This window comes from Ptychodera flava, chromosome 19 (genome assembly GCF_041260155.1).
Source record: "Ptychodera flava strain L36383 chromosome 19, AS_Pfla_20210202, whole genome shotgun sequence".
NCBI lineage: Eukaryota > Metazoa > Hemichordata > Enteropneusta > Ptychoderidae > Ptychodera > Ptychodera flava.
In genome coordinates, this window is record NC_091946.1 from 5,254,164 (window position 1) to 5,281,775 (window position 27,612).

The 27,612-nt window shown below is 36.6% G+C and overlaps 1 protein-coding gene across 1 annotated transcript in view; it reads left to right on the top strand.

The window, feature by feature from the left end:
- Positions 1-24: 24 nt before the first annotated feature.
- LOC139118443 (run domain Beclin-1-interacting and cysteine-rich domain-containing protein-like) overlaps positions 25-27,612 on the top strand; it is a 37,066-nt gene continuing 9,478 nt past the window's right edge. Inside the window, exons 1-10 of the mRNA XM_070681740.1 lie at positions 25-262; positions 3,626-3,779; positions 4,917-5,139; positions 16,161-16,267; positions 18,481-19,393; positions 21,122-21,225; positions 21,671-21,881; positions 22,169-22,231; positions 23,319-23,438; positions 24,000-24,169. Coding sequence (XP_070537841.1) covers positions 231-262; positions 3,626-3,779; positions 4,917-5,139; positions 16,161-16,267; positions 18,481-19,393; positions 21,122-21,225; positions 21,671-21,881; positions 22,169-22,231; positions 23,319-23,438; positions 24,000-24,169 — 2,097 coding nt within the window. The 5' untranslated portion in view covers positions 25-230. The remainder of the gene's footprint in view (positions 263-3,625; positions 3,780-4,916; positions 5,140-16,160; positions 16,268-18,480; positions 19,394-21,121; positions 21,226-21,670; positions 21,882-22,168; positions 22,232-23,318; positions 23,439-23,999; positions 24,170-27,612) is intronic.

Consider the following 27,612-nt stretch of genomic DNA (forward strand, 5'->3'; position numbering starts at 1 on the left):
CGGAATATTGCTCAGCTTCTTTTATTTCCTTACTGGTGTAATTTAATGACAGTGCAAGCAGCTCACTGCATTCCTAGAGAAACCCTAACCGTTTTTAACCAAAATTGGATCAACAGAACAAGATTGCTGCACATATGGGGATTAGAGAGGCGTGTCGTCCGATGAATGATTACCCAATCACCATGTAGATTTTACAACTTCGTTTCATGACGTAATCGTAAACATGCAATATGGCGACGAAGGAGAGCGGTGAAGATATCAGGTAAGTAAATGATAGGTAGCCGGCGAGTTGATGGCTCTTTAATCCGTGCCATGAATGATACGTTCAGGCTGTCCGACTGAACAAACACAACTGATCGGTTGGGAACGTTGTCCGGTCGATTAATGGATTTACATGGCCGTTTCGTTGGCTAAGGGGTGTGTGCGACAACGCCAACAGCTGACGTTTACATCGTCCTTGTCCGTTGATTGTCTCTGTTACTTCTGAACACGAGACACTGGCATGGTGAGTATGCACACTCGAGTCGTTCTTTCTCCAGTGAGTTTGGTACGTTTGACATCTTCCATCGAAAAGAGACAACTAGCATTTAAGTGCATTGTGTGGCCCCAGCATATTTGTCGAACATACTTATCACATGTCACAGATGTAGTTTTGTGGGCGCGTGAGCAAGGACGGGGTAGTTAACATGTCAGACGCAAGACTGGTTCGTTTTTGGTTTGTACTCGTGTTTCCAACCAAATATCAGTCGCTACTAGCAGTAGGACTTTTACCTCGTGATACTAGTAGTGCTGTAGTGTCTGTTGCTACGCAGAATGCACGTACCTCTCACACACTGCTTCGTACTTCTCACACACTGCTTCATGCTGATATCCAACAGTCGCCTTGAAGGTTAAATCATTTGCATGCATTGATACATTTTCAAACAATGTTTACCTGCAGGTCAGTCCTGACAGTTTCCCCATGTCAAAACAAGTGTTTACTTATGAGTGAAAGCTTTTTAAAAAGTCTGTGTTGTTTTTGTCATTCTCATTTCCTGAATGTATATTTCAACCCGTTCATATGGTACCAATGATTTTAAACTCCCCTGTCTTTGATCACAAATGATATCTCTGATGTCAGCTATCAAACACAATATTCATACGATTAAAAAATGACGGATGTCAGTCGTATTTTTAAAGTGTAAAATTCCAAAAGTGCCTATTGCAGCAACAAATTTATAACTGCACCCAAAGTTTTTATTCTTCTTCTTTGCCAAGAATTGACCATCCAAATTTACATTCAGTTAAGGTAGTATGCACCTCGAAAGTGAAAGACTAAACTTTTGCTCTAACTTTCCTCAAGGATCTTTCAATCATTCTCTTTCAAAATCAAGAATAAAAATAGGGGGTCACCGTGCAAATTTTTGTACCAGAGAAACAAATTACCCAAGATTTTCCGATGTTGGAAATTCAAAATGGCCGCCATCCCTGTGTTAACTCTATGGAGAAAAATAAAAATTTCGAATTTCGAAAACTTTGCCGGTGAAAAGTTTCCTTTCACCAAGCGCTTTCGCCCCACATGTGGTATATCAGAAGAGAATTTTAAAAGTTTGAGAGTCCGAATGTCTGTCCCCGAGGTGTGTTCTGCCTTAATGTTAAATGTTGAAATGAAAGTTCCATTGACAAGTGTGCTACATGTAGTTGGCATTATGCCATTGAAAACTCAAAGTAGCACCCCTGCCTTATAAACACCTCACAAACGACATGTAGTTGAGTGAGGTATGTGGGACACTGGGCAATACTTAAACTTTACTACTGTTATACACCTATAATTGGGTGTGTTGGGTAGTTCATTATCAAAAAGCCTCATACCAACTTCAGAGTAGGAATTAATATTCCATAACATGAGAAGATCTTGAAATACAGTATTAACAAAGTTGCGTTTGAAATACAGTATTAACAAAGTTGCATTGGAGGTAAAGGTTAAATTATGTAATCTGTCAATACAGTAGGTTACTGATAGAAATGATATCATATACAGTGAGTCAAGTATGGCAAATGAGTATGAATGCCATATCACCGTCCCTCCACCCACTGGGTGGAGGGACGGTGGCCATATCAATGAATGGGTGCTCAGGCTGGCTGTGCTAAAATACCAGTAGCGATTTACCAGTATGAATGTTGTATGAACAAACGAGTGCTTAGGCCACCTGTGGTTAAAACCCTGGCCAGCAATTCACCAGAGCTAAAACAGGCCCTGCAACTTGTATAGAAGGTTAATGTGGAGACAGACAGCAGTTACACTAATATTTTACAGAAAAATTGGCATGAGAATTAATGAAATGGTTAAATGCACAGAAATAATAAAAACATTAGTGTAATGGTTTAGAAACTATTCTTTAGAAATGCCTTCATGAGCATTAGCTTTCATTTCAGGTGGCCCATAATTATTCCTCTTTGTTGTCTAGACATGTCTTCCACTGCAATAACCGAGTATGCATGCTATTTATCTTCTCTTCAACATTGCAAAATCTTAGGTGCTGAATCTGTGGTTGCTTAAGTCCCATTCTGCTTGCTGTATTTTTTGGTGGTGCTAAAACCATAGGGGGAAAATAGCTTTTTTTAATAAATAAATAAATAAATAAATAAATAAAATAAATAAATAATACTTTATTGCATAACAACACACTTCGGGAAGTGTGGTAGTAGAGCAAAACAATCAAACATTACACACATGTTCAGGTAAGACTGCTGCTGGGGATGAATCTGTAGTGTAAGAAATATACCTTAAAAGAGGCTTCTTGTCCTCAAAATTCATGATGTACAGGAATTTCTCTCTGTCACTTAAATATTCAAAGTTCTCAAAATGTGATTTCATACAAGTGAAAAGAGTATTTCTATTATGAACATATTTGTCACACTTAATGATATAATGAAACTCATCTTCTACAGAAGACTTACAAAAAGTACAATGCAAGAGACAAAGTTTAATGCAAGAGACAATAGCAATACCTCACCATCTCAGGCAGGTATACAGTTGATTAGAGTACGTACAGTTCACTCTATGTATCGGCGCAGTAGCACTTGCACAACTCGTGCTATACTACCGGTATATGGAATGAATTGTGCCCAAATATTGTGTATACATGTATCTGCCTGCAAATGGGATTATTCCATAAATTGGATGTTTATGTTAAAGCAAGGGGGCTTTCCCATCTGCAGCTGTGTGTATGGAAGCGATATAAGGGGTCTGTTGCATGCTTTGTATGCACAACATACCCAAAATGCCTTGTGCGTATCAAAAATTTCAAAATGGTGACCAGAGTAGACCAAAAGTGGTGACTGCAGCCAAAGCAGCTTCATATAGAAGGGACGCAACCAAGTCTATTTGGCAGAGTCTTGCAGTAATTAGAAAGCTGCAAAACTGGTGAATTGTGAACATGAATCAAATGCTAAATTTGTTTCACATTTGCTTGGCAGCATTCATCACCAAATTACCGGAAAGAGGCAATGTCCTCAACAAGAAAATCACACAGCCATAGACGACCACCTCCCTTTAAATGCCAGCACTGACAGTTGGCAAAACAATATTTATTTTTTATGGTGATCATATTATTCACATTAAACTATATTGTTAATTCCTTAGGTTGGAACACCAGCAACTACTGTTATTATTGAAGTCGACTGTAGAGGGCCTACTAGCATTCCAAAGTTCCAATGTCTGGTCTACATATGGGGGACTGTCTAGACTATGTAATGATGTTGAAAGTATACTGAAGCATGGATTGAAGCAGCAACAGGTATGGAAAAATGTCACCTTTTTGCCTCTTTTGAAAGTATAAACCATATCAATGGAAATAAACTAAGGCCTAATTAACACCCGGTATGATAATACGCAGGTCCAATTGGAACACTACTTTGATAGCATAATGGTACTGAAGTGAAACCGAAAGGCAATTAAAACTGATAAGTTGTGTTGTATGCTATTGAATTGTTTAAAGGCAATTTACATCAATGTTTGTCACCAATGTTTCCCACTAAAATTTTTCTTCAACACTCTTTCCATTTGTATTTTTTTTTTACCCAATGCTGAAAGCAAATTATTTTGTGGTTAGCCTACTAATAATAGATTTAACAGTTTAGAAGCTTTCGTTCCATTCCATAAACAGCAGAAGTTGACTGTTGACTTTTATGTTTAGTGAACATTTTAGAAAATGCAACCAACCATTAGGTCCATTCATTCATCTCCACAGTTAAAAAAAATACAGTTTAAGAAAATAGGCTTCATCCTGACAAGTTACCACACCATCATTGCTTATTTTTATTTACCTCAACCATTGTGTGAGGAAAGATCACAATTCTCTTTGTAAACTGTATGAATCCATGTACAGAAAATTATATGTGAATTACCTTGGGTAATTCATTGCAGGTCACATCAACGTTTGCAAAAGCATGTGTTATAGACTATTTGAATGCATAAGACAGTATGTAAACCCCTTTATGTGCACCACCTGACTCTGATGGATACACAAAATAGTATATGAAATATCTAACATAATTTTGGGTATCAAGACTTACAAAATGTGTGTGTCCAGAGGTAATCTTTAAGTGAAATCATCAGCTTGTACTCAACAATGGTCCTACTCTGGAATAAAAAGGGCACAATGTGTTCTACACACTCAGTACATCAAAGAGATCATGTAATGACAATACAAACAAACCCCAGGTGTAAAAACACTTATGGAAATGTGTTTTTCTGTGCGCATTTGTGCGTGTCGTTTTCCATTTGAATTCTGGGTTTAAGCTATTGAAAAAAAATTATAAATTCTTATTTTACCGGGAAAATGTAGCATGCACCAGTAGAGTACATTCAATGTAACATACTGGTATGTTTTCAAAACAAACCCTCTGATCAAATCTCTCCATCCTGTTGTTAGGCACTGTATTCCAATGGTAGTGAATACTGGACTTTCATAAAGGGTCTGAGATGGCTAAAACCAACACTTGCACCTCTCATTGAACAAGCTGGTAAGGAGTCAGCCAATGATGGGATAGACAGAGGCAAAGCCTGGGTGAGACAGAGCCTACAAAATCACAACCTGTCATCCCAGTTGAAGATACTTGTTGAAAGCAAAGATCATTTACATCAGTGTTATCATGGTAAGTATGTGAATCTCATACTTTAGAAGCATTGCTGGTGTCCATGTAACTTCACATGTCAGAATTCAAGCGAAAGGCCAGGCTTTATCATAGCAACAAACATCAATAAATTTTGGGCCAATATGGGTTGAAGTCATTTTAATGTGTCCTATCAAGCACTGCTTACACGTAGCTACAATAACTGTAGCCCTGGGGCATTTTGCTAGTCTTTTACATATTGGCTATTGTTGTGCTGGCCTTCAAGTCCATGTAGTTACAATTATTGCAGCTATGCATCATGGCACCTGTGATTTTACTCACTGTAACACCAAATCTCAATAATTGCTCCATCAGTCTATAAATAAACAGATAGAATTTCTGTTTCCAAAATGAATCATCAAGAATTTTAGTCTCTAAATAGCTGTGTTCAATAATGTACCATGGATGTAGGAAATTTCTCTTTAATAAGGTAGAATGCGCTGCTATGACATTCTGACTCTCAAATTTGAACAGTACATGTATTTTTCTGGTATGCCTTTATGGGCTCAGTTTTTAAGCTTTTGGAGGAAAAAATCTTCGCTGTCTTAGTTTTTAAAAAAATCGAAAATGTTATTTTTCCCCATAAAGGTAACACAAGGATGGCAGCCATTTTCAATTCCAAATACCAGGAAACGTTAATTGTTTTTCAAGTTCTGAGCTTTGCACAGTGACCACTAATTTTTATCCTTGATTTGATAAGAGAATAGTTGAAAGTTTCATAGAGGAAAGTTTGAGTGCGAGCAAGTGTGTCGCCGATGAGGTGCACACTACCTACATAATGAAAAAACTGTTAAAGTTTGTGTTCTCCTTTAGAGTGGTACAAATATGCATATATGAAACCACTGTTCTATTCATGATGGAGGAACTGTAACACTGACATTGTAATAAAACAATGGTCTGTATCTACTATAATTGCCTCATTTCAGCTAGTATTACAAGCTTAATTAATGTGCTCACCATCTGCCCATACATCAGATGTACTAGTACAAAAATTTTATGTACACAGTTATGACTGATAGTTTGCTCTTTCAGCACATTTCTCTCATTAAGGTAGTATGCACCTCGAAATGAAAGACTTAAACTTTTGCTCTAACTTTCCTCAAGGAATCTTTCAATCATTCTCTTTCAAAATCAAGAATAAAAATAGGGGGTCACCGTATAAATTTTGGTACTAGAGAAACAAATTACTCAAGATTTACCGATATTAGAAATTCAAAATGGCCGCCATCCCTGTGTTAACTCTATGGAGAAGAATAAAAATTTTCGAATTTCGAAAAACTATGCCGGTGAAAAGTTTTCTTTCACCAAGAGCTTTAAAATTAACCCCCACATGTGGTATATCAGAAGAGAATTTTAAAAGTTTGAGAGTCCAAATGTCTGTCCCCGAGGTGCGTTCTACCTTAAGTTTTAGAGTCAATGATGTACAGTACAGGTCCATCATTGCCATGTCAGCATGCAATATTCTAAAGGGCCGGTAGCTATAACGTTTGATGATTTTAGGCACTGATTTTATTTTAATGTCAGCTGCAGTTGCTTGTTTTCTACTCACCAAGCACGTTGCGATAAATGTGGTATTTAGCTTGTCAGCTTAGCCTGTGCATGGGTAGACTTCATTGCTATTGTTGACAAGTGAATTTTGGTCCAGACTAGAATTCAACTATAAAAAATGGTACACTGTACACATACATGTTACGTATGGGTGATGTGTTAGCAAGCTAGTACTCTTCCGACATGCATTTTGGAGTGGAACAAGAAGTTTCAATTCTCAGTACCTTAAATACCATTTTGCCACTTAAGTGAGTCATAAAGTCCAAGGTGGTCGACCATATTTTTCACATGGCAGATTCTACAGGTATAACACATAAGATAACAGAAGTCAAAGTAAAATTTTATGTTATACTGGAATTTCATGCAAAAATGTCTACAAAGTTGAAAAGATGCACAGCTTTAAAGCAAGTTCACAAACAGAACTTTTTGCCATGAAAGCAATTACATTTGCATTAAGAGTATTGATGAGATTCAGTGTTGCAGCCAGGAATTTTAAATCAGGGACACCGCGTCCCACTATCGTTTAGTGTTGGGGACATTTTGCACATTTTGGGGACAGTATGCAGCCGTTGTCAATCAAATTTATATTATTTTGAAACAAATTAGTTCCACACACAAAAAAGTAAAGTTATTGAGATCGCATCGCTGTGCTTGAATTTCAGGCAAGTATACCATATCTGCCGCAAATCAGGTCTCTTTTGGATTACAAGCATGTGATGATATCAAATCTAGCCTTCTAATTACTTTTAATCATAGCTCAAAAAGTATGTAAATATAAGCCTAAAAATAAACATGCCAAACAAAGGTTATCGCCAGTAACAGATATTACAATACACTAACGCCCAACATAGTTGACTCATGAGTGCGCCCGAGGTGACTCGCAGTGCCCGAGAGTTTAGGACAAGGGGTTCCATTTTTGGGACATTGTCGCAAGGGTGCGTCCTGGCTGCAACACTGGAGATTACTAACGATTACATTTGCATTAAAAGTATTAATGAGATTACTATTTCAAACTCTTTCTGTGCTGAGAAGTCTACTGTTTACCCACAATGCATTTTAATATCATGCTGCTTGACTCCATAGCACGAGACAAAATCTAATTGAGGTAGTGAGAATTGCCAGACAAAACAAAAATGGCAAAAAATCATAAAAAGCTGCAGCTATTTCAGTGTCAATAGTGTACCTTATAGTTGCATCTGTTCAATGTCAGTATGTCATTTTAAGTGTCAACCCATGATCTTTATTTTATTTTATCTTTATTTACAAAGAAATGAAATGTATTCACGAAAAGGTCACTAAATGATATTGACCACATACTGTATAACCAAAGATGTATACCTATCTTATATTTGATTTTTAGAATGTCTTAATGACACAGATAACATTAACACATTGGCAAAATGACATTATCACATAAAATAGCATTTAAACCCTGTCAAATTGTATAACAAGTGTCTGAGAATAGTAAAATAAAACAATACTGTAAAAAGCATTAATATTTTGCCGGGACTTAATTTTGTTGTTTTTGCTAAGTAATAGGTGAAATTTGCTAAATTAAATCCCAGTTAAAAATGCTAATTAATTATAATTCTATTGTGGTACTGCAAGTCAGTGAATTAAAACCAAGTGATAATTGCAACTGTTACAGTGAAATAAAATTCCAGTGAAAATTAATGCTTTTAAAGTACTGTATTCAGTCAGTTTGTCATGGGTGTGTGATTCAGCCCACAGCAGGATTTAAATCTAATTACACAACTAAAGTCATTACATCAAGCTATTCACAGTTGTAAATCAGTCTACAGTATCTCATATATCCACCATATAGATATAAATCACTTATGATAAGTTTTGAAGGTACAAGTTCAAGGACCTTTTTCAAGGACTCCAAAAAATATTGTACCGGTATAGTACATATAACACAGTTGCATGAAGATTATACACCAGCTGTCTAAGTATGGAATTGAAGTTTATGAACACCAAAAGGACAATCAGTGAACAAGCAATTGAATTTTGAAAGCTGACTGGATTTAAGACTGTAATGTGAAAACATGGGCCCAGGGACCTTACATGTATGTGGGAACAGCAGTCTACCGGTAGATATTTAGAATACTATTATAATAGCACCCTGAATATTTAGTGCATGCAGTGTTTTGACTGCAAACTAAACATTTGAGTTGACTGTACATAGTGTACGCATTCCTCTGTTTGAATATTGGGTAGCAGGCCTGTGTTTTGCACCAGACAATACAGAAAATATTCTGAATAATTGTAGCAACATTACGAACAGAAAAAATGTTGGGCTGTAGAATACTGCATAACAAACAGTGAGGAATTGATGCTGTCATGTACCTTCATGGCAAACTGAATATTTAGCAATAATAGCTACATGTAATATGAGCTGTTATCGACAGTTTCAAATATTTTATGACAATAGTTTGAATTTGACTCTCCTTCTCTTTATGACAGTAAAAAGTACAGTAACCGGTATATGTAATATAAAGCAATGAGAGTGTCTTTGAAAAGTAGCTCAAGTAATCTTACAATTTTTCTTGTAAGTTCTAATAATAGAGAAGATATCTATCTGAGGATGTCAATAAAATGTTAGTTAGGTGATTTAACTTCAAACTTTAGCAGAGTAGATGCACTTCTCAGTATGTGAACTGGAATAATATACATTATAATCACTCAGCATGACCTAGATTTTCACATAATGTCAAAACAGATGAACAATGACAATAAACAGAGCTATGTACCTACAGGTACACACTTAAAATGGCGTTTGATTGAGCATACCAAATGCTTTCGTTCTATTTATGTACATGTTTTATACTTTGCTGTATGCACTGGGGATTTCTTGAATTTTATTGGCTGGAACACTTGATACTAGATACAGTTTACATTGTCCCCATAAAAGGTCAGCCAGGACAATGAATGACCCCTGCTCTACATGTACCCGATAGTTTCTGTTTGGAGAGGTCAGGTCAGGTTGGTAAAAAGACTCCATAAAATTACTGGCAGGAACTAAGCTCTGCAGAGACAGTGCTTGCTGTCAGTTCCTACAATTCTACAGCCATCATAGTTACCAACCATCAACTGTTACTTGGATAGAGACTCTCTCATTTCAGGATTCATATTAGAGGTAGGGTACCTTATTTACATGAATATACCAACCATCTAGGACAACAATCAAACATGTCAGAATGTATTTGTCTCATGGAGTTTGGGAATTCACTTGTCACCATTACATCCGGTGCTTTCTTATGGATGACTTAACACTTTCGTTGTTGCTGTGCCCTATTAACTCAGAGGTTAAATATAACACATAAAGTATAGCTTTCTAGGGCAAATTTGGAACTACCACTGTTAAGAGACAAGGGTAAACTCATCAATGCAAATATGTGCAAAACTGAAATGTTTGCTTATGGTTAAATCATATCGTTTGTTAACATTTAAATAGCAATGTTATGGCAGTTAGATTTAAAGGCACTGTTTGTGATCCCTGGGATCACCTTTGTTCTAGTCTGTAAGAGGATTATGGAGGTGTGACAGTCTTTTGTTTTGCATTGAAATTGCAATCTATGGGTAAATTTTCTGATGAGACAATCCGGTGTCAACACAGGCCTTTAAAGTTCACATCTTCTTTATCTACTTATGATAGTAATCAGTCAATAGTATGTACAAAATGAAAAAAATCTAAAGATATATGTATATTGCACAATACTGAAATCGATAACCTTGATTGATATTGTAACAATAACTTGTTTAACTTAACCAGCAACATTGCTGATGCTGACTCAGTGCTTATGAGGATGCACTGTAGACCCTTGAATGAAATGTTTAACACATCATGTATGTGGTAAGCATTTGGGTCACAAGGGTAACTAGCCAACACTCTTACCTGAGAATCATATTGCCATACATCATGTACATGATACATATCAAATATGTATATTATGCTACTTAGGGACTAAGTGATGTAATTGACCGATATTTTCATTATTTTCATTCCATAAAACAAATGCATTTTCATATTCTCCCCTCCTTAAAGCATGTTGAAATATTATAAACCTTGGTAACGCAATGCAATGTGTACAAAATGCAGTGTTTATGTTGACTTTATATGAATTCTGGTCCAGAGTAAAATTCAAGTGTCAGCAATAACATTGGATGTTACACAGATACACACTCTATGGAGAGTTGAACACCGGGCAGTTTGCAATGATTTTTGGAGTAGAACAGGAAACTGTATTTCAAAGACAGAGCAAAAACACTGGCCAGTAAATCAACAGTTAGAACTAGACGGGACATAAAGTTTAATATCTGTCCCTCAGAGATTTTTGGAGTAAATACATTTATTGACATCAGTATGTGAGGTGTTTACTATGAACATCTGATGCAAACACTCATTCAAGGTCCAGTACCACTGTGATAATTAATGTTGATAAATCACCCTTGAGTGCATGTAAGTAAACAATGAAATAGCTCTTATCATACTCAGAGTGTTAAAGTTTAGTTTCATACCAGAAAGTGTGTTGACATTGGTTGCAGTTATTTTTTAACCAATTAGCAAAAATATCTTTCAAATGACCATATGGAGAAGTACAGTATGATGGACAATGTGTTCATGTGTTTTTAGCTACTATAGACTATAGTCTTTAGAAGCTATTGGGATGGGTATCCGTCCGGCGTCAGTCTGTATGTATGTATGTATGTATGTATGTATGTATGTATGTATGTATGTATGTCCGTTTGTGAGGCGTCCGTCCACTCAAATATCTTGAGAACCGCAGTACTTACTGATTTGATATTTGTTGTGTAGATGAAAAATATGATTTTGAGAAACAATTTTTTTAATTTTTTGATTTTGTTGAAATAGGCAAATTAATGCCAAAAAAGGTGTTTTTGGTAAAAAATCTCTTCTTCATAACCGCTGGTCAGACAGCTTTGTTATTTGGTGTACAGGTCCCTAGGGATAACCCAACTTAGATTTGTTCAAATTGTGATGAAATATGCAAATGTGTATTTTTAAGGAATTTTTTTGTCATTTTGGTCAAAGTTTGACTTACATTGTATGTAGTTCATGTACTGTATAAACCCTATCAATTCATCCAGAAAAAAATAATTAATATGATTTTAAATAATTGAATTAATTAGGAAAGCATCAAAGCCAAATAATTTTAGTGTGGAATTATCAGAAAGTTCAACTTTTTTTGACAGTTCATAGTGAATTGAGGATTAAAACATGTAAAGGCAACTTTCCTGAATCTCAACTTTGATATATTCTGAACCACCATTTATGTTGTCTAAAAGAAATTGTTCATAATAGTTTGTCATGATAGGGTGGTCAAATAAATAGAGATAGAGAAAGTTCTAATTTCCATTTATGGTTGACTTGGTAACGGGTCAGTCACAATCAGGGTGCGCTAGATGATTTCATTTGTTATGGACATATATCTGCTATTCAGACTGATATTATATTGCTTATTTGTTTCTAATAAATAGTAATAGTTGTAACTAACTTGGTCACATAAAGAAATATTGCATATATTGTGCAGGTTTGGTTGTACATCCAAAAATGCCTTTAAAAACTGTAAAAAGTAGCGTTATGCTGTTTCACTTCAAATATACTTAATTTCAAATGTTTTTTTGAACACAGTGTTAAAATTGTGGAATTTTTAGCTTACATATGTTATTGCAGAATACCTAACCTTTCTTTCACAAGTTATTTCATGTGATTATGTGCATTGGAACAGAAACTGTGGTATTTTTACCAAAACTGTAACATCGTTATGTTTTTTGTGTTTTATGACCATAAGTACATATACCTTTAGTTTATATGTAGAAAAATGGATAAAATATTGTAAAATTGAATTTAATTCCAACCTCAACATCCATGGCAAGCATTTTATACACCAAAATTTAAATAAAATTGCATATTGTATTGTTTTGTGAATAAATGAAAATGGAGATCGTTGTGGTCGGAATTTCTTGTAGCGTCCGTGACACACTCATATCTTAAAGACAACAGGAGTTATAAAAGATCTGATGTCACAGGCCTAAGTGTCAATAGGTGCCTACGGTGCCTACAAATTGTATAATTACTGTCCCTTGCATTCACTATTAATATTCCTAAAATATGGAAATGTAGCATCCGTGACGGTGTAGCGTCCGTGACGGTGTTTACTACATAGTCATAATTAATAACTATTTAAAACATTTTAAAGCAGTTAATCCACTGAAACATATAAATACTAGTGTGTTTTGTGTGTACATACATGGAGTTGGGTTACAAAATGTCTTAAAGGCATAAAATTATAAATTTGCACAAAATTGATTTTTTAAAAAGTAATAAAACACTCAAAAAGTTATGTTCAGCCTAAACTGTAACACTTACATTGGTGTTTTTTAAGAATGCAGTAATTATATTGAATATGTTATTAGAATTCTAGTGAAAAGAACGATGAATTCTGTGCTGTATATGCATTTATTATTGTTTATTCCATTTCAATTCATTATGTCACGGATGCTACAATAAAATGCAAACATTGTTTTTCAGATTATCAGCCAATCTAAATGTGAAGTAACCACCACATTTTATTGTTTTGTTATCACATTTTGAATTTTAAAAAATCAAGGGGGTAAGAAATGACATTTATGTTAACTCTGTCTCTACCACTTTCACATATTTAGAAGGCAGAGAGTAAGAACGTAAAGTTGGCGTCATCCTCATCCTCATCCTCAGGTGACCTTTCTAGCTGACGCTAAAATGACGCTACTCAGCATCAGCTTCAGCGTCGTATCCGAAGATTGCCGAGGTTACGCTACCCGATGATGGATAAATGATAAAATTCGCCCATAACTTAAGAAAATAACAACTCCATTCTTTCTAAACTTTCTTTTGAATCCTAAAACTGGTTCGCAGGTAATATTTTATCGTTAGAATATCTCATATGGACTAGTTTTTTGGAAATGTTCGTAATTTTCAGTCCATGGATCCGCAGATGTGTTTGTTGGTATCCTCTCAACTCTTGTGTTAAGATTTTCCAAAAATTGGTGCAAAAAAGGTATACATGGTCCGAAATGTGTAAAAATCGCCACCATGAGAGGCGATATGAAAGCCCTAATTATTCAGAGGACATATAAAACATTAACTTGTATAACTATGACTTGAGGCCTGAAAAGTCAACGTATTAAACATAAAACCTGTGAACTTTAAGGAAATTAAGAGCTAAGAATGTTGCGTTATAACGGATACTGAGAATAGAGGTAACTAAATATTATGAAATGCAAATCCCACTGTTTTAATTAACATTTACAGTGATATGAAACTTGGAGCACATTTTTAAAGTCGTTTTACACTTATCATTCCATCAGACGCATTCGGGAATAATAGGATCTGACGCCGGTGGAGCTGACGCTGTAGCGTCATCCTCATCCTCATTTTCGCGTGACCCCTGAGGCTGAGGATGAGGATGAGTATGACGCCAACTTTACGCTCGTCAGAGAGTACAGATATATTATAGAACAGAGGTCAAAGGTTGGCAGACTACGTCTCTGATCTCCAGCCTCACCTAGGTGTGTGTGCACCCCATCCTGACAGGTGTTAGAACAGATGCAAGCCATTTGGATTTCTTGGGTGGTGTGTCAGATACATTGTAGCAAATTTTATTGTGGGACCACAGGTCAAAGTTTAACAACCTGTCGCTCTAGTCTGATCTAGGTGTCTTGTTTTATCTTGGTTTTACACTTTAAGGCACAAGCAATGTTAACTTCTGTGTTTTTTGATGTATTGAAAGTTTATTACTGGTATAGACATTTTTCACATACTCCAACTGATTTTTGCAGTAGTTGCTATAGCTTTCTTGTTCAATTTAAAGAAATTGTCAATGTTTTGACACAATTTTCACAATTTAAATGTTTGATAGAGAAAGGATTTGGAGAAAAGAAAAGTAAAAATCTGATTGTTAATTGCTTTTTATATTTCAAGTTGACCTAACTTTCAAGTTTGATTTTGGTAGCGTCCGTGACAAAATTACATGTCATACTAAACAGAAAATATTTTAGAAAGAAGTTCATTTTGATTACACTAAATGGTATTAATATTGTTGCTATAGCATGGTTAATTCATGACAATAAAACTTTTAAGTACAGCATACCAGCGGAAGGACATAGAGAAGTTGAAAGTCCTATTAAAAAATATGATCAATATTGTTGTATTTCTCACTAAACTTGAGGTTGTGTTTATTCATGGAAAAATTAAGTAAATCGTAGCAAGTATAGCTTATTTTAATGCCAATATGCATCTTTTATATTGTAATAACATAAGAAAGCATTAACAAATCATTGTTTAAAATTTTTTTATGACATTTGTGTTTCATGTACAACATTTCTGTAGCGTCCGTGACACTGCGTCGACCATATAAAACAATGTGCACTGTGGTAAAACTAATGACGTTTGCTTCACCAAATTTTAGGAAGATATGCCCCATACCATAACCTTTCAACATATTATTTAACTGGACAGTTATCATGAACTTGAAATTTTGACCTAAGTGACACACTCTAGCGCACCCTGATTGTGACTGACCCGTAAGTATAAAAAAGATTACTTTTTGAGGAAAAAAATAGAGTGGTCAATTAAAAGAGTGGTCAAAGTGATAGGGTTTTTATGGTAAAGCTGGGCTGTAAGATTCCTCATGTGCTATTTATAGCAATTATGCAATCTGTGTAAACAGTGCAATGAAAGTGTAACATGATTCCTTGTAATGCTTTTGATGACCTTGAACTTCTTAAGTTTCAAACATTTGTCTCTTCAGTGTGCTTTCTCTGAGTACGTACAGTCTCACCTTATTCAACAGAACTTACTTACAATGTTAATTTGAAAGTTAAAATGTGCTTGGTTAATAGGATGAAAATACTGATATTAAAAGATAACCAGCTCAAGATTCTTTATAACCTGACAGATATGCTGTTTTTTTTATGACGTAAATCTTGATTTAAGCAAGTCTTGTTTACTTTAATTAGAATGTAATTAACTCTCGTTTATTTGCTATTATACACTAATATAGTCTGATGAAATATGCAAATCTGTATTTTTACGGAATTTTTTTCCATTTTTGGTCAGGCAATCCTGAAATGAGCTATCAAAGATATCCACCTTCTTCATCAATACATGTGTCACAAAAGGTTATTCTCTACATAACACAGCAGAGCTCTGTCAACTGTTGAGTCGCTTGTTTTTTCAAAACCGCTGGTCAGACAGCTTTAACATTTGGTTTACATGTCCCTAGGATGACCTTAGTGAGATAATTTCATACAGTCATGAAATACTTAATTTTGTATCCATGTCTATAGTAGCTTCAGGGACTTTGGCCCTATGTTTATTTTATTTCATGTTTATGACCAGCTTTAGAATGGACATGGTCGTTGTGACGCATTTGATTTTATCTTTGTAGCATACGCATTCTTGTGCAGTGAGCCCCACTACGAGGCAGTGCATGTGTGTTTGAAAGCTGTGGAGGAGAACAACCCAGCCTTGTTGGCAAGCATTGATCCCAAACTGGTGAGTCAGCCTTACCTAATATCACAGGTATTTCAATACAAGTAGCATTTCTATCGAACTTTGCTGTGACAAACTCAATATAAAAACAGATACCAGGTACACCTATATCAGATTACATCATATCGTATCATAAGATATATATTTATCAGAATATTGAGTTACATGTATTGCTTTTAGTGTCATATCACATACTCATATCATATCATATCATATCATATTGTATTGTATTGTATCGTATCATATCATATCATATCATATCATACTGTATTGTATTGTATCATATCATATCATATCATGTCATGAAACCATACGAGATAAGATTGTACCAGATTTGAAATTTGGTGATGACATGTACTTTGCTAAACTATGGAAGGTGTATGTACATCGTAAAGTCTCCATAATCATTGAATCATTGAATTCTAAATTAGATTAACCCTTTCATCCCGGAAATTCAATACATAGCAAACTGCAGGTTCATTCTCTGTTAGTCAGCCTGATCTACCGGTATATAGTTGATTTTGGCATATGCAGTAGCCACTCCAAGCAAAGACATGACATATGATAAGCGTAACTGTTTCTTTGATTCAGTCTACGTCATATCATGGTGATTTGTGATGGTGATTTGTGAGTTGCCCATATAACATTTGATTTTGGAAAAAATATCTGACTTTTGACGGAAAAAATTATTAATGTACATGTACTTGTTCAAGCCATTAAATTTCCCAGCAGGAAACACAAACTGTTACTGTCAGTTCATTTTCGACACAAATGTTAGACTCATTGTCTATATCCCCTTGATCCTACTGCCAACAATACAGAAATCATTTGATAATCACAAGGTTTATTGACTGGAAACTTCCACACCAGACATCGGCTTTAGTACATCCATAAATTCATGGAAATATGCCAATGATTAATTCTCACTTAACCTGTTCACCCCAATGTCCATAAATGGATCATGTCTCACCATAGCTAACAATAGGTTTGGGCCAAACCATGGCAGTAAAAGGTTAAATTCTGTTGATGAAATCGTACAGTATCTTTTAAAAATAACGTGCTGGTGTTTGGATTTCAGAAAGAAAAGCACAGGTTATGGTAATCAATTAAGATTTTAATCTCTTTTATCTTGTTCTATTTTTTTTCACCGTACTTCTGCCTGTTATACTTGCATCAGCAGTCATCAGATCTGTCTGTTTTCATAGTCACTTACACAAAAAATAAAACCAAGGCCCACTGAAAAACTCTGTCCTTTGCTGGGGTAACTGCTTTAGATTTCAAAGATATAAAAAGCCAAAAAAAATTTCAACATAGATACAGACAAGGAAAGACTGTACAGGTATGATATGATTCAAGAGGAACAAGAGAAGAAAGAAAAAAAACTTGACAATGAGCATTCACAAAGTATAAAATTATGATAAAAATTATTATTTACTTGAAACAATGTGATGCAAGGGAAAATTCATTGTGAAGAGTAAGTCAAAACAAAACCTTACTGTAACATATCTGTCTTTCATTAAGTTATAAGATTGAAGTCAGCAAATTATAAATATTATGTATGTTAAGTCATGGGTGCCTTCTTAGTTTACAATACATCCATTTTTGGTAAAATAGTTCCCAACTTTTAATGCTTACACCCCATTTCTCTGTAAAGGGATCCAATTTACAAAAGAAAACAGTAGGAAAGAGTCAAAATTGCTATTGAATGTGTAAAATGTAACATCCCAATAGCCCCTGTGAGGAGGAGTGAAATGAAATCTGCTTAGTGGGCCACAATTACATAGCTTGTTAGGTAGCATTTACCTAAATCATTACACAGTTTCTAATGCACACAAGTTATGCTACTTTGTCATTTATATAACCTGTCCTACTGTAGGCATACCAGCTTGTGAAAACAACACTTAATTAAGGAGGGTGTCATGACATAAAATTTGAATGAACAATAATACTGAGCGAAAATGCACAAAACCCTATGTAGTATGAGGCACTCCAATTGCATATAACATTCACATTATTACCTGGTATGTCATAAATTCAGTCATGTGACATGGGGTCAGTTCTGATTCTTGTGTAATGTTTTTTTTAGGAATCAATTCGTAATTCCTCTTTCAAATAGTTTTCTCTCAAACCAGCACGTATCCTGTGGTTAGGCTTTCAGTGCTCTTCTCCAGATGGTTGCACCAACGGTTTCTGATCATTCTTGTCTGATTTTACAGTTGAAGCAGAGGAAGATCTCTCACATGCGGAGTTCGTCGTTGCCAATTAACCAGCCGTCAGGACAGTATGCCCACTCAAGCATGTCCAGGAAGAGAGATTCACTACCAACATCCGAGGCAGGACTAGAGCCCCCTCCATTTCCATCTCCAAAAACGGAGAGCATTCTCACCACCTCGGACGATCATGCCATTGCAAGTAACGTACCCAGCAGTCCAAGGGAAAGATTTGAACGAAGGAATTCTGCCAAAAACATTTTGTTGTCAGTTTTAGAGGGTACAGATTACAGGACTTACAATGAATGTGAAAATGGTTACACGGCAGTCGCGAGCGACCCGCTGATGAATACACAGTTCCACCTGGACAATAACTATGCAAGTAATGAGATGCACGGTGCTCAGGAATCAAAGAAAAATAGGAGCTATGAAAATGGCAGTTTGAACGCTGCAGCCAATTCTGAGAAAAGAACTTCAAGGCTTCCAGACAGTGTTGGTGCTGCTGGAAAAAGCAAAGCTGTAAGACGGCAGCGCAGTAGTCTTAATGAAAGTGATTTGAAGAGACTTATGGAAGAGGAAGAGGATGAGGATGACAGTTCAGAATATTTAATGCGAACAATGAAAGTGCGAAGCAGGACTACTGTGAACGACAAACTTTTATTCGCTAACGACAGCTCGGAGGAAAATGAGGAGGAAAAAAGACAGCAGGAGGAGAAACAGAAGGAGAAAGAACGGAAAAAGAATGGTCGGCCCCTGTCACAGCATATGCGATCTAAGTCGGATGTTGGATTCATTCACAATGTAAAAGTTCAGGAAATACCAGCGGAAGGATCACATTCACAGACAGACGTTGTTGACAGCGCTAATCTATCATCATCTTTGCCTGCTAAGATTGAACGAACAAGTTATCTTGAAGAAGGTAAGGAGTTGTACATTCTTTGGACAGCTTTAAAGTTTCTTTGTAAAGGCTAGAGTTACTTAGTACTCTGCTCTATCCTAGATTTTGAAAGACCAGTATTACAAAAGATGATATCACATCATTTGCCATAACCATCTATGGTTGTACAAAAATCTTGGTGGTTATAGGGTTAACCCTTTGAGTGCTGTAATTTTTCCCACCAAAATTTCAGTGCAACATTTTACTCATTTTTTTAAATTTTTTCTGTATTTCTTTTGAAAATAGCGCTTTTCATAAACAACAGCTTTTGGTCAAGATTTGTGAAAAATCAGAAAAAATGTTAAAATCTGAAAAAAATGTTTTTGGTTATATTTTATAAAGACAACAATATTTGTCAAATATTGACATATTTGTTGCTTAGTATATTTCTTATTTATCAATATGAGGGCTGATCCCTCAGATGATTAAATAAGAAATATATTAAGCAACAAAAGTTAGTAATGCTTACTAATTAGGGTAAATCTCCTTTTTCTTCCAAAACAAGAGAATACTGTTATCATTCTTAATTTAGTTGTAGGTACATGTATGGTTGATTTACTTCTCACTGATTGAACTACCTTGCTCAAGTCCTCTTTGAAAAGTCATCTCTTCAGTACCCTCCAGTAGTCTATCTTTGGGTGTCATTTTTAACTTTAATTTCTCATATTTTGGAGATGTCATGGGCACAATTCAACCAGGTAAAACAAAAATTATTGATCCAAGACATAGTCTAGAGATTCACATCTTTATGTCAAGTGCACCGATGTGTATTGTGTGTAATCAGTGAAAATGTAAAGGCATTGAAAAATTCTGCTATCTTTCTGCCCTCTGCATGTGTAATCTCAGGTGTGTTTCATAGTCCATATGACTGCTCAGAGAGTGTTCACAGTTATATTCAATAGTTTACGATTTTTTCTGTCAGTTGGAATATAAAATTCCAGACTAGACCCATAACCTTGGCACGGTATACAGGTCATTGCTGAATGCAGAAGTAATTAAAAGTGCTCTACACTGCTTTTTAGAATTCCTTCAGCATAATCGTTCAAAATGATACTTTATTGTACACACTTACATGTATTTTCACATCAATAGAAAGTGAAAGAATTGATGTAAGTCCACTCATGCCCCTATTAAAATTATATTTTCCACGCTGATAGATCATGTAATAGAAACATGGCCACCGTATGTCATTATATTTTGGCTATTTTTGGAGATGTCACATGTATCACTCACACGACAGAGTGAAGTAAGATTATATGTTGGTTGTCAAAAATGTCTATCAAGCCCTCTGTCAAGCCCTAATCAAGTACTTGTAAATACCGTAGCATGAAAACAATTCAATAACATACAATTTCTGCAATAACATTGAAATTGCATCAAAAAACCTAGCATACATCTGAAAGCTGGGTTACTGTGAAGCACCGATGGCCGATGACTTAACCATATTTTAGTCTGTACCGTCATAACATTGATGTGAATCACTTTCCAAATAAAACAGAAATGACCAAAAACCGAGTCAAAGATGGTTGCTCGGTCCTACTGTTATTTCATACATACATTTTCTTACCAGTATCTAAACATTCCCACATGTTTGAGAGTTATGTACCTGTTAGAGTTCTTGTTTCCAAACCATGTTTGGCTACATGTAGGGACTCTCTCCTGCTAACATTTTGAACATTCTTGTTATTATTTATCATTTTCTCTTGACAGACATGTCCTCAACAGAATGCATGTTTCCAAAACCTGTGGAAGGCCAATCACTGATGAGTTTCTTGTCATCTCAAGATTTCCAGACCTGGCCTGATCTTGACAGGGTAAAAACTGTTTTCTATTGAAGTTACTAATCTTCTGTTTAACAGTTCAATACATATAATTCCGGTATTTTGACTACAATCTGTACACAGATTTTCCTCTCAGGTTCATCCAGTTAAGTTGGTGAAAACTGATCAAGTATATCTGAACAGATTTGATAGTGTTAAAATAAAATAAAAAGTACATAACCACAAGTTTAACTGAATCATCTCGCTAAGACATACATAAACATTGCAAGTTTGAGTGACTTGATCTAATAGTGATGGTATTTGTCATAGCAGAGTGTGCATGTCACAGTGATTTTCTGTCCCTGCCACCACCGCTTAGTCCTTTGTGACAAGATTATCCCTCTCTGTGTTTTAAATACAAATCTTTTGTCGAAAATTCACCATTCAAACTTATCACCTCTGTTTAGACTGTATTTCTATGAAATTTCCAATCTTCCAGGAAAATGCACACTTCAGCATATCAGAAGCCATAATCTCGGCCATCGAGCAAATCAAATGCAACCAGTATGCAACAAAATCGGATGACGAGTCTGATGCCTCTGATGAAGAGATCCAGGAACTCAAGCAGAGAATACGGATAAGGAGACGAGAGAGGCGAAAGGAGAAAGCCATGCTTGTGTCACCGGCTTTTAGTGATGGAAGAACTGACAGTGAGTATCTGTGTTTCCGTCAATGGTTTACCCCTAAGTCACCCTTTCCTCCCTATTTTCCCATGAATTGGCTCAACCACCCCATAGGAAATGATAGGTGCAAACCAACTCATAGGGAAATTCCATCCCCTCAGTACTCAGTACATCTGTGTAAAGTTGCTTACCCCTCTAACGCTTTTACTTCATCCGGACAATTTCATTTTGTAGTTTCATCACGTAAGGGTTATTCATTTTGCTTCTGAAAACAGTGTCTAGTTTCACTCATTTTTGTCATTTCATTTTCTCAGCCACGACAACATCCAGTGTATCACCATCCAGTTCTCCAGCTTTGTCAGGATCGGATATCTCAGGTAATGCCTCTTTTCAGAATTTCTCCTACAGCTTATTACAGTAATAAACAACTCGAAACTCAAATACTTAAACCTGTGCTCAAACTTTCCTCAGGAAACTTTCAACCATTCTCTTACAAAATCAAGAATAGAAATCAGGGGCCACCGTGCAAATTTTGGTGGTATTAAAGAAACAAATTGCGTAACATTCACTGATATTTGAAATTCAAAATGGCATGCCACCCCTGTGACAACTCTTTTGGGGAAAATAAAGTTTTGATTTTCACAAAATTAAAACACTTAATATTCCATGTTCTCCAAGAGCTTCAAAATGAGCCCTCACAAGTGGTACATGTAAGATCAGAAAAGTAGGGGAAAAATTTAAGGTAGTATGCACCTCGAAAGTGAAAGACTTAAACTTTTGCTCTGACTTTCCTCAAGGGATCTGTCAATCATTCTCTTTCAAAATCAAGAATAAAAATAGGGGGTCACCGTGCAAATTTTGGTACTAGAGAAACAAATTACCCAAGATTTACCGATATTAGAAATTCAAAATGGCCGCCATCCCTGTGTTAACTCTATGGAGAAAAATAAAAATTTTCGAATTTCGTAAAACTAAGTTGGTGAAAAGTTTCTTTCACCAAGAGCTTTAAAATGAACCCCCACATGTGGTATATCAGAAGAGAATTGTAAAAGTTTGAGAGTCTGAATGTCTGTCCCCGAGGTGGGTTCTACCTTAAGAGTTACAATATTTTTCCCAAGGGGTAACCTACATCACCCTGGGAGTCAGGATTCTTCTTAGATGTCATTCTTTTTCATAATGATGTGCATGTTTGTGTTCCTTGCCTAGTCTTTGCTTTCATTACTTCATTTTCCAAGTTGTCTCATTTTGTTAAAATTGTATTTTTTTGAGTGAGTGGCTTAAAGCAAGAATTGTTTGGAAATAAATAGAGTGTTTACATATTTAACAGTACTGGTATTCATGGGATAAACCCATTTCATCGGCATACATGTAGCTTGCCAAGATCGACAGCATTATCAGACACCTGTCATATTCTGTGCCTTGATGTAATAAATTCCTCTCAATATTTGCAATTTCACAAAGCAGGTGATTCAGGTAGCAGTGACTTGATTGAGGAACTTGAACTGACTGACAATACTCAGAGTGGAAATCTAACAGAACTGAGCAGTCAGGGACTGACAGCTTCACTGGCATCCCTTTATTCTGGTAAGTACAGCACATCATGTATTTGTGTCAAAAAACAACAAGACTTTGGTTTTCTGAGCATGCAGACTGCATGATAGAGTGCTGTACCGGGTACAGCTCCCAAACATGCACCATTTTTGTCAAAGTTTTTTGTCAATGTGACATAATCTTACCCAAAGGTAGATTAATTTTCAGTGTAGGGGCATTTCTTGACTGCATTGTCACTTGAAATCTGATGTTGCAGAGGAAATTAAAATAATATATAGACATTTGTGTGATCATGATTATTCTAATTTTTAAAGATAAATGCAAAAAGTACTACAGGTAAGTTACTTTTGCAGCCATGCGTTTCTCATTCTGTAATTTTGCATGTTTTCCCCTTACCATAAATGTGTATTTTGGCAGATAATCAATCTATAGCTTAAATGACTAGAGTGTTGGAAAGTTTTCAAAGTGCATAAATCACTATGTAAAAGTATCCATGGAAGGACATACAAAATTTGAACTCTGAACTCTCTGCTGGGAGAAGTGTGTGCAACAAAAATCTTGTACATAAAATTTCATTTTTGTTGTTCTCTTCAGATGCAGACATCCGAAGACAATCATCTCATGTTGAGAACAGTCTGGTGGAAAGTTCCAACAGTACCGCTGATGCTGTAGCCATATGCTTATTGAAGAAATTTTCAGCGAAACAGCTGCCGGCTGCATCAGACCTAGACTGGCTTGTGTCGGAACAGGATGTTCCTCAGGCTGTAAGTACCTTTCCTTATTCAGTGATGAAGTCTGAACGTGACCCACTGTGTGGCTGTCACGTTCTTATTCTTTAGAAAATGTACACATTACTATATTGTGAATGCATTTACTTGTTCTATACCCTGCCCAATATCATGTACACAGGGCTACAAGGAAATTCTAGAGTGAAATTTCCCAAGTATATTTTATAAGACATACATTTATTTTCACATTTCTTGCACTACCGTGGAGTTAAGTTTTTCATTGAATGCTGTGTCTAAATTTGCCATACTTTTCATGCCAACAATAACTACATTGTGTCCATCTTCTGGATTTAACTTTATTTAATTTAATTGCTTCACATAGCACCCTTATGTAGTAATCTATGCAATCGCCATATGCAGCTCTTTATGTATCTGTATAGACTTAAAGTGTATTTATTAATGTATCGTGTAAGATCTCAGGAATTTCTGTTAAACTCAACTAAAAATACAAAGATTTCTGTCTGCATGTATGTTAAAATGCATTCACTTACATATCTTACTTAGGCAATCCATTCTCAGAGGATTGATGACTATTATTGTCAGCAATGTAGTTCTTATCATAAAATAGTACAGAGTCTGGACCGTTCAGGGAGCAGCGCCCTCAGTGTCAGAAATGAATAACACTCATCAAGCCATAGAGCCATTATCACATCTGATATCGCACAAAGTGGACAATATTATAGAAATAACGGATGACGCGCTGACCATTAACGATTATTTATGGGCAAGGGCGAGAGGAAAGCCAAAAATTAAGGGGCGAGGCTTGCCGAGCCCGTTAATTTGGCTTTCCTCTCGCCCGCGCCATTAACCCTTTTCCTGCCAAGCGCCCTTGTCCGTTATCCTGCCAAGTCAGTAGAAAACCGCCCCATAATATGTGCCTGCAAAAGATTGGCTCTCCTGCATGTTATCCTGCCAGGCATTTTGGCAGAAATCGCCCATTTTCAGGGTAGTTTTAGCTGTACTTATACGTGTTAGACTTTGATATTTCTACATGCCCGTTGACAGGGGAAGGAGCTCAAGGGTTACTGCAGAAAAAAATTGAGGTCACCGGCTTTGTTTGCCCCTGGGAGTGTGTCATTTTATTGCCGTTTCATGTTTATTTTTCTGAAATAACTCCTTCAGTATTGTGCACGTCCGCTAGGCACAAACATCACCTCACTCGTCTGTTAGTCAGAGACCCTGGGGGTCGTGCTAGGGGTGCCGCAGCACTGGCAAACCTGTCCTGTTTCCCCAGGGTAGGGTCAATTGAATACGTACCTTCAACGACTTGGCAGTGTAGCACAAAAACTACGTTTTTTGCCATTGTATTAACGACATGGCAGAGCCATTGAAGCACAGGTCCACGTAGTTTAGCCAGCTCATTTGGGATTTGGCTTACGAGTGTTACCGTTCATTACCGACTTAATCGAGTGGTCCTCAGTCAGGTACGGGTTTGTACCTACACGGATTGGGCTGCAGCTAACCAGTGATAACCAGTCACTACACCCAAGTCGTCAGTCTCACTTTTGCGATGCATGGGTACAACGCAATATGCTTCAATTGTTCTAGCCATTGACGTGTCCACATGCCTGGCAGCCATATTGTACTGCTAGCTGGTTTGCATAACAAAAGCAGTCCCTGCTAAGTGCAGGCGGTATCCCCGTAGCATATTGACCTTATGTCACCTTTTGAATTCTCTGTACGCAAACAGCGTACGTAGTTACCAATGCGTCGGCAAGAGGATACGTTTGCCTGCAAACCAGAGCCAATACTTCGGACGATGGAATAAATAAAAATCCAAAGCTACGTCCATTGAATGGCACGGCCAAGGCGGTGAAGGACGTTGCCTGGCTTGAACTTGCAGAGCTGAAGCCCAGCTTAGTACGTCGGACACCAGTTTGTAATGGTATTTCCGAGTCGTTCATACATCCGTTCCATCGGAGGAACAAGTCGAGCAATCCCGTCAAAAATACGTTCTCATTTTCAGTCACACACAACTGAATAAGTGACTTTCGTCTCGCACCATCGGCACCATCTGCCAAGTTTGCAAGCGGTAGCCTTTCAGATTAGCATTGCCGACTTGGTCAAGTTCGGCAGCAATCTGTAAAGTGCCAAGTAGCCAAGTACGTCCAACTCCGCCAGAAAATGTCACCATGCTATCCTGCCAAGTCCGCTAAAAAGCGGAAAAAAACCCAGCCCCCCCTCGGTGTGGGGGACTGGCGGACAGGTTTTCTGCACCTTTCCCTGTCTGTCGACTCCCTTCGAACCCATTTCGAGGGGAAAAGGCGTTCCTTGTCAGAAAACCTCTCCTCGGATGACCCCTAAACGCACAGGGGATAGCAAAACGTAGTGCCGTCGACTTGGCAGGAAAGGGGGTACCCAAAAAGGGCCCGATTTCCACCGGTTGGGAGAATAACGGTCACCAGTGCTTAGATTCTAGCTACACCGAATTTCAAGCGGATTTTCACCGACTTGGCAGGAAAAGGGTTAAATAAACGTTAATGGTCAGCACGGAGTCCGTTATTTCAATTATATTATCAACGAACGCCGAAAAACCATCAAACTTTATGCATATTTCCCGTGCGAATGACAACAGGGCCCCAGAACCTGTCAGTGAGTAGTGCACGCGCTGCAAAAAGTTTGCAAATCCGGAGATTTTTTTGGAAAAAAAGTCCAATCTTGGCCCACTAATGGCTCCATTTTATTTTTTGGTTGATTACGATCTTTGTACAAATAACAATTTTTGTTTTAGCCATAAAGTTACTGTGTTTACGATATTATTCATATTCACGGGCATGAAAACAAACCATTACTGTGTATTTGTGGGCAGTCATGTGGTTCAGCTCGAACAATTAAAACGCAATGGACAGGGCATGGTAATATATTAAGTCTTATTGGTGAACTTCATGTAGCTACTTTATTCAGTCAACCTTCCATCCAGATATTGCATCTCTTCGTGGAGAAAGCTATGCTCATCTGTTACATGTACTTAAAAAATTCCTCCTAATTCATTTTGAAAACTGATATTTAGCCCCAGGCCTTACATGCATGTTGATGTTCAGATTGAACATTCTTTACACTCAGAAGTTTGTCAAAAAAATATCTGAATGATACCAAAATTTATCATCAAAAGTACTCAGATAAAAAAATATATAGCAATTTAATATGCATGTGTTTTGTTGCCAAACAAGAATACAGTTTGTATCAGCTATTTATTTCATGTTTGCTCCCATTTGTATCACACAAGTCTAATGGTAGAATATTTTGAAAGTTAAGTCTGATGTGGGTATCTGAATGTATTGGTTAACCATTTATGAATATGAACAGATGTCTACAGTGTATGCAGGGTTGAACATATGTATGGTTAAATATCTGTACAATGATATTTGATGAAATACATCGTGCGCCATATTATTCATGTATGGATGTGGGTGTGTGTT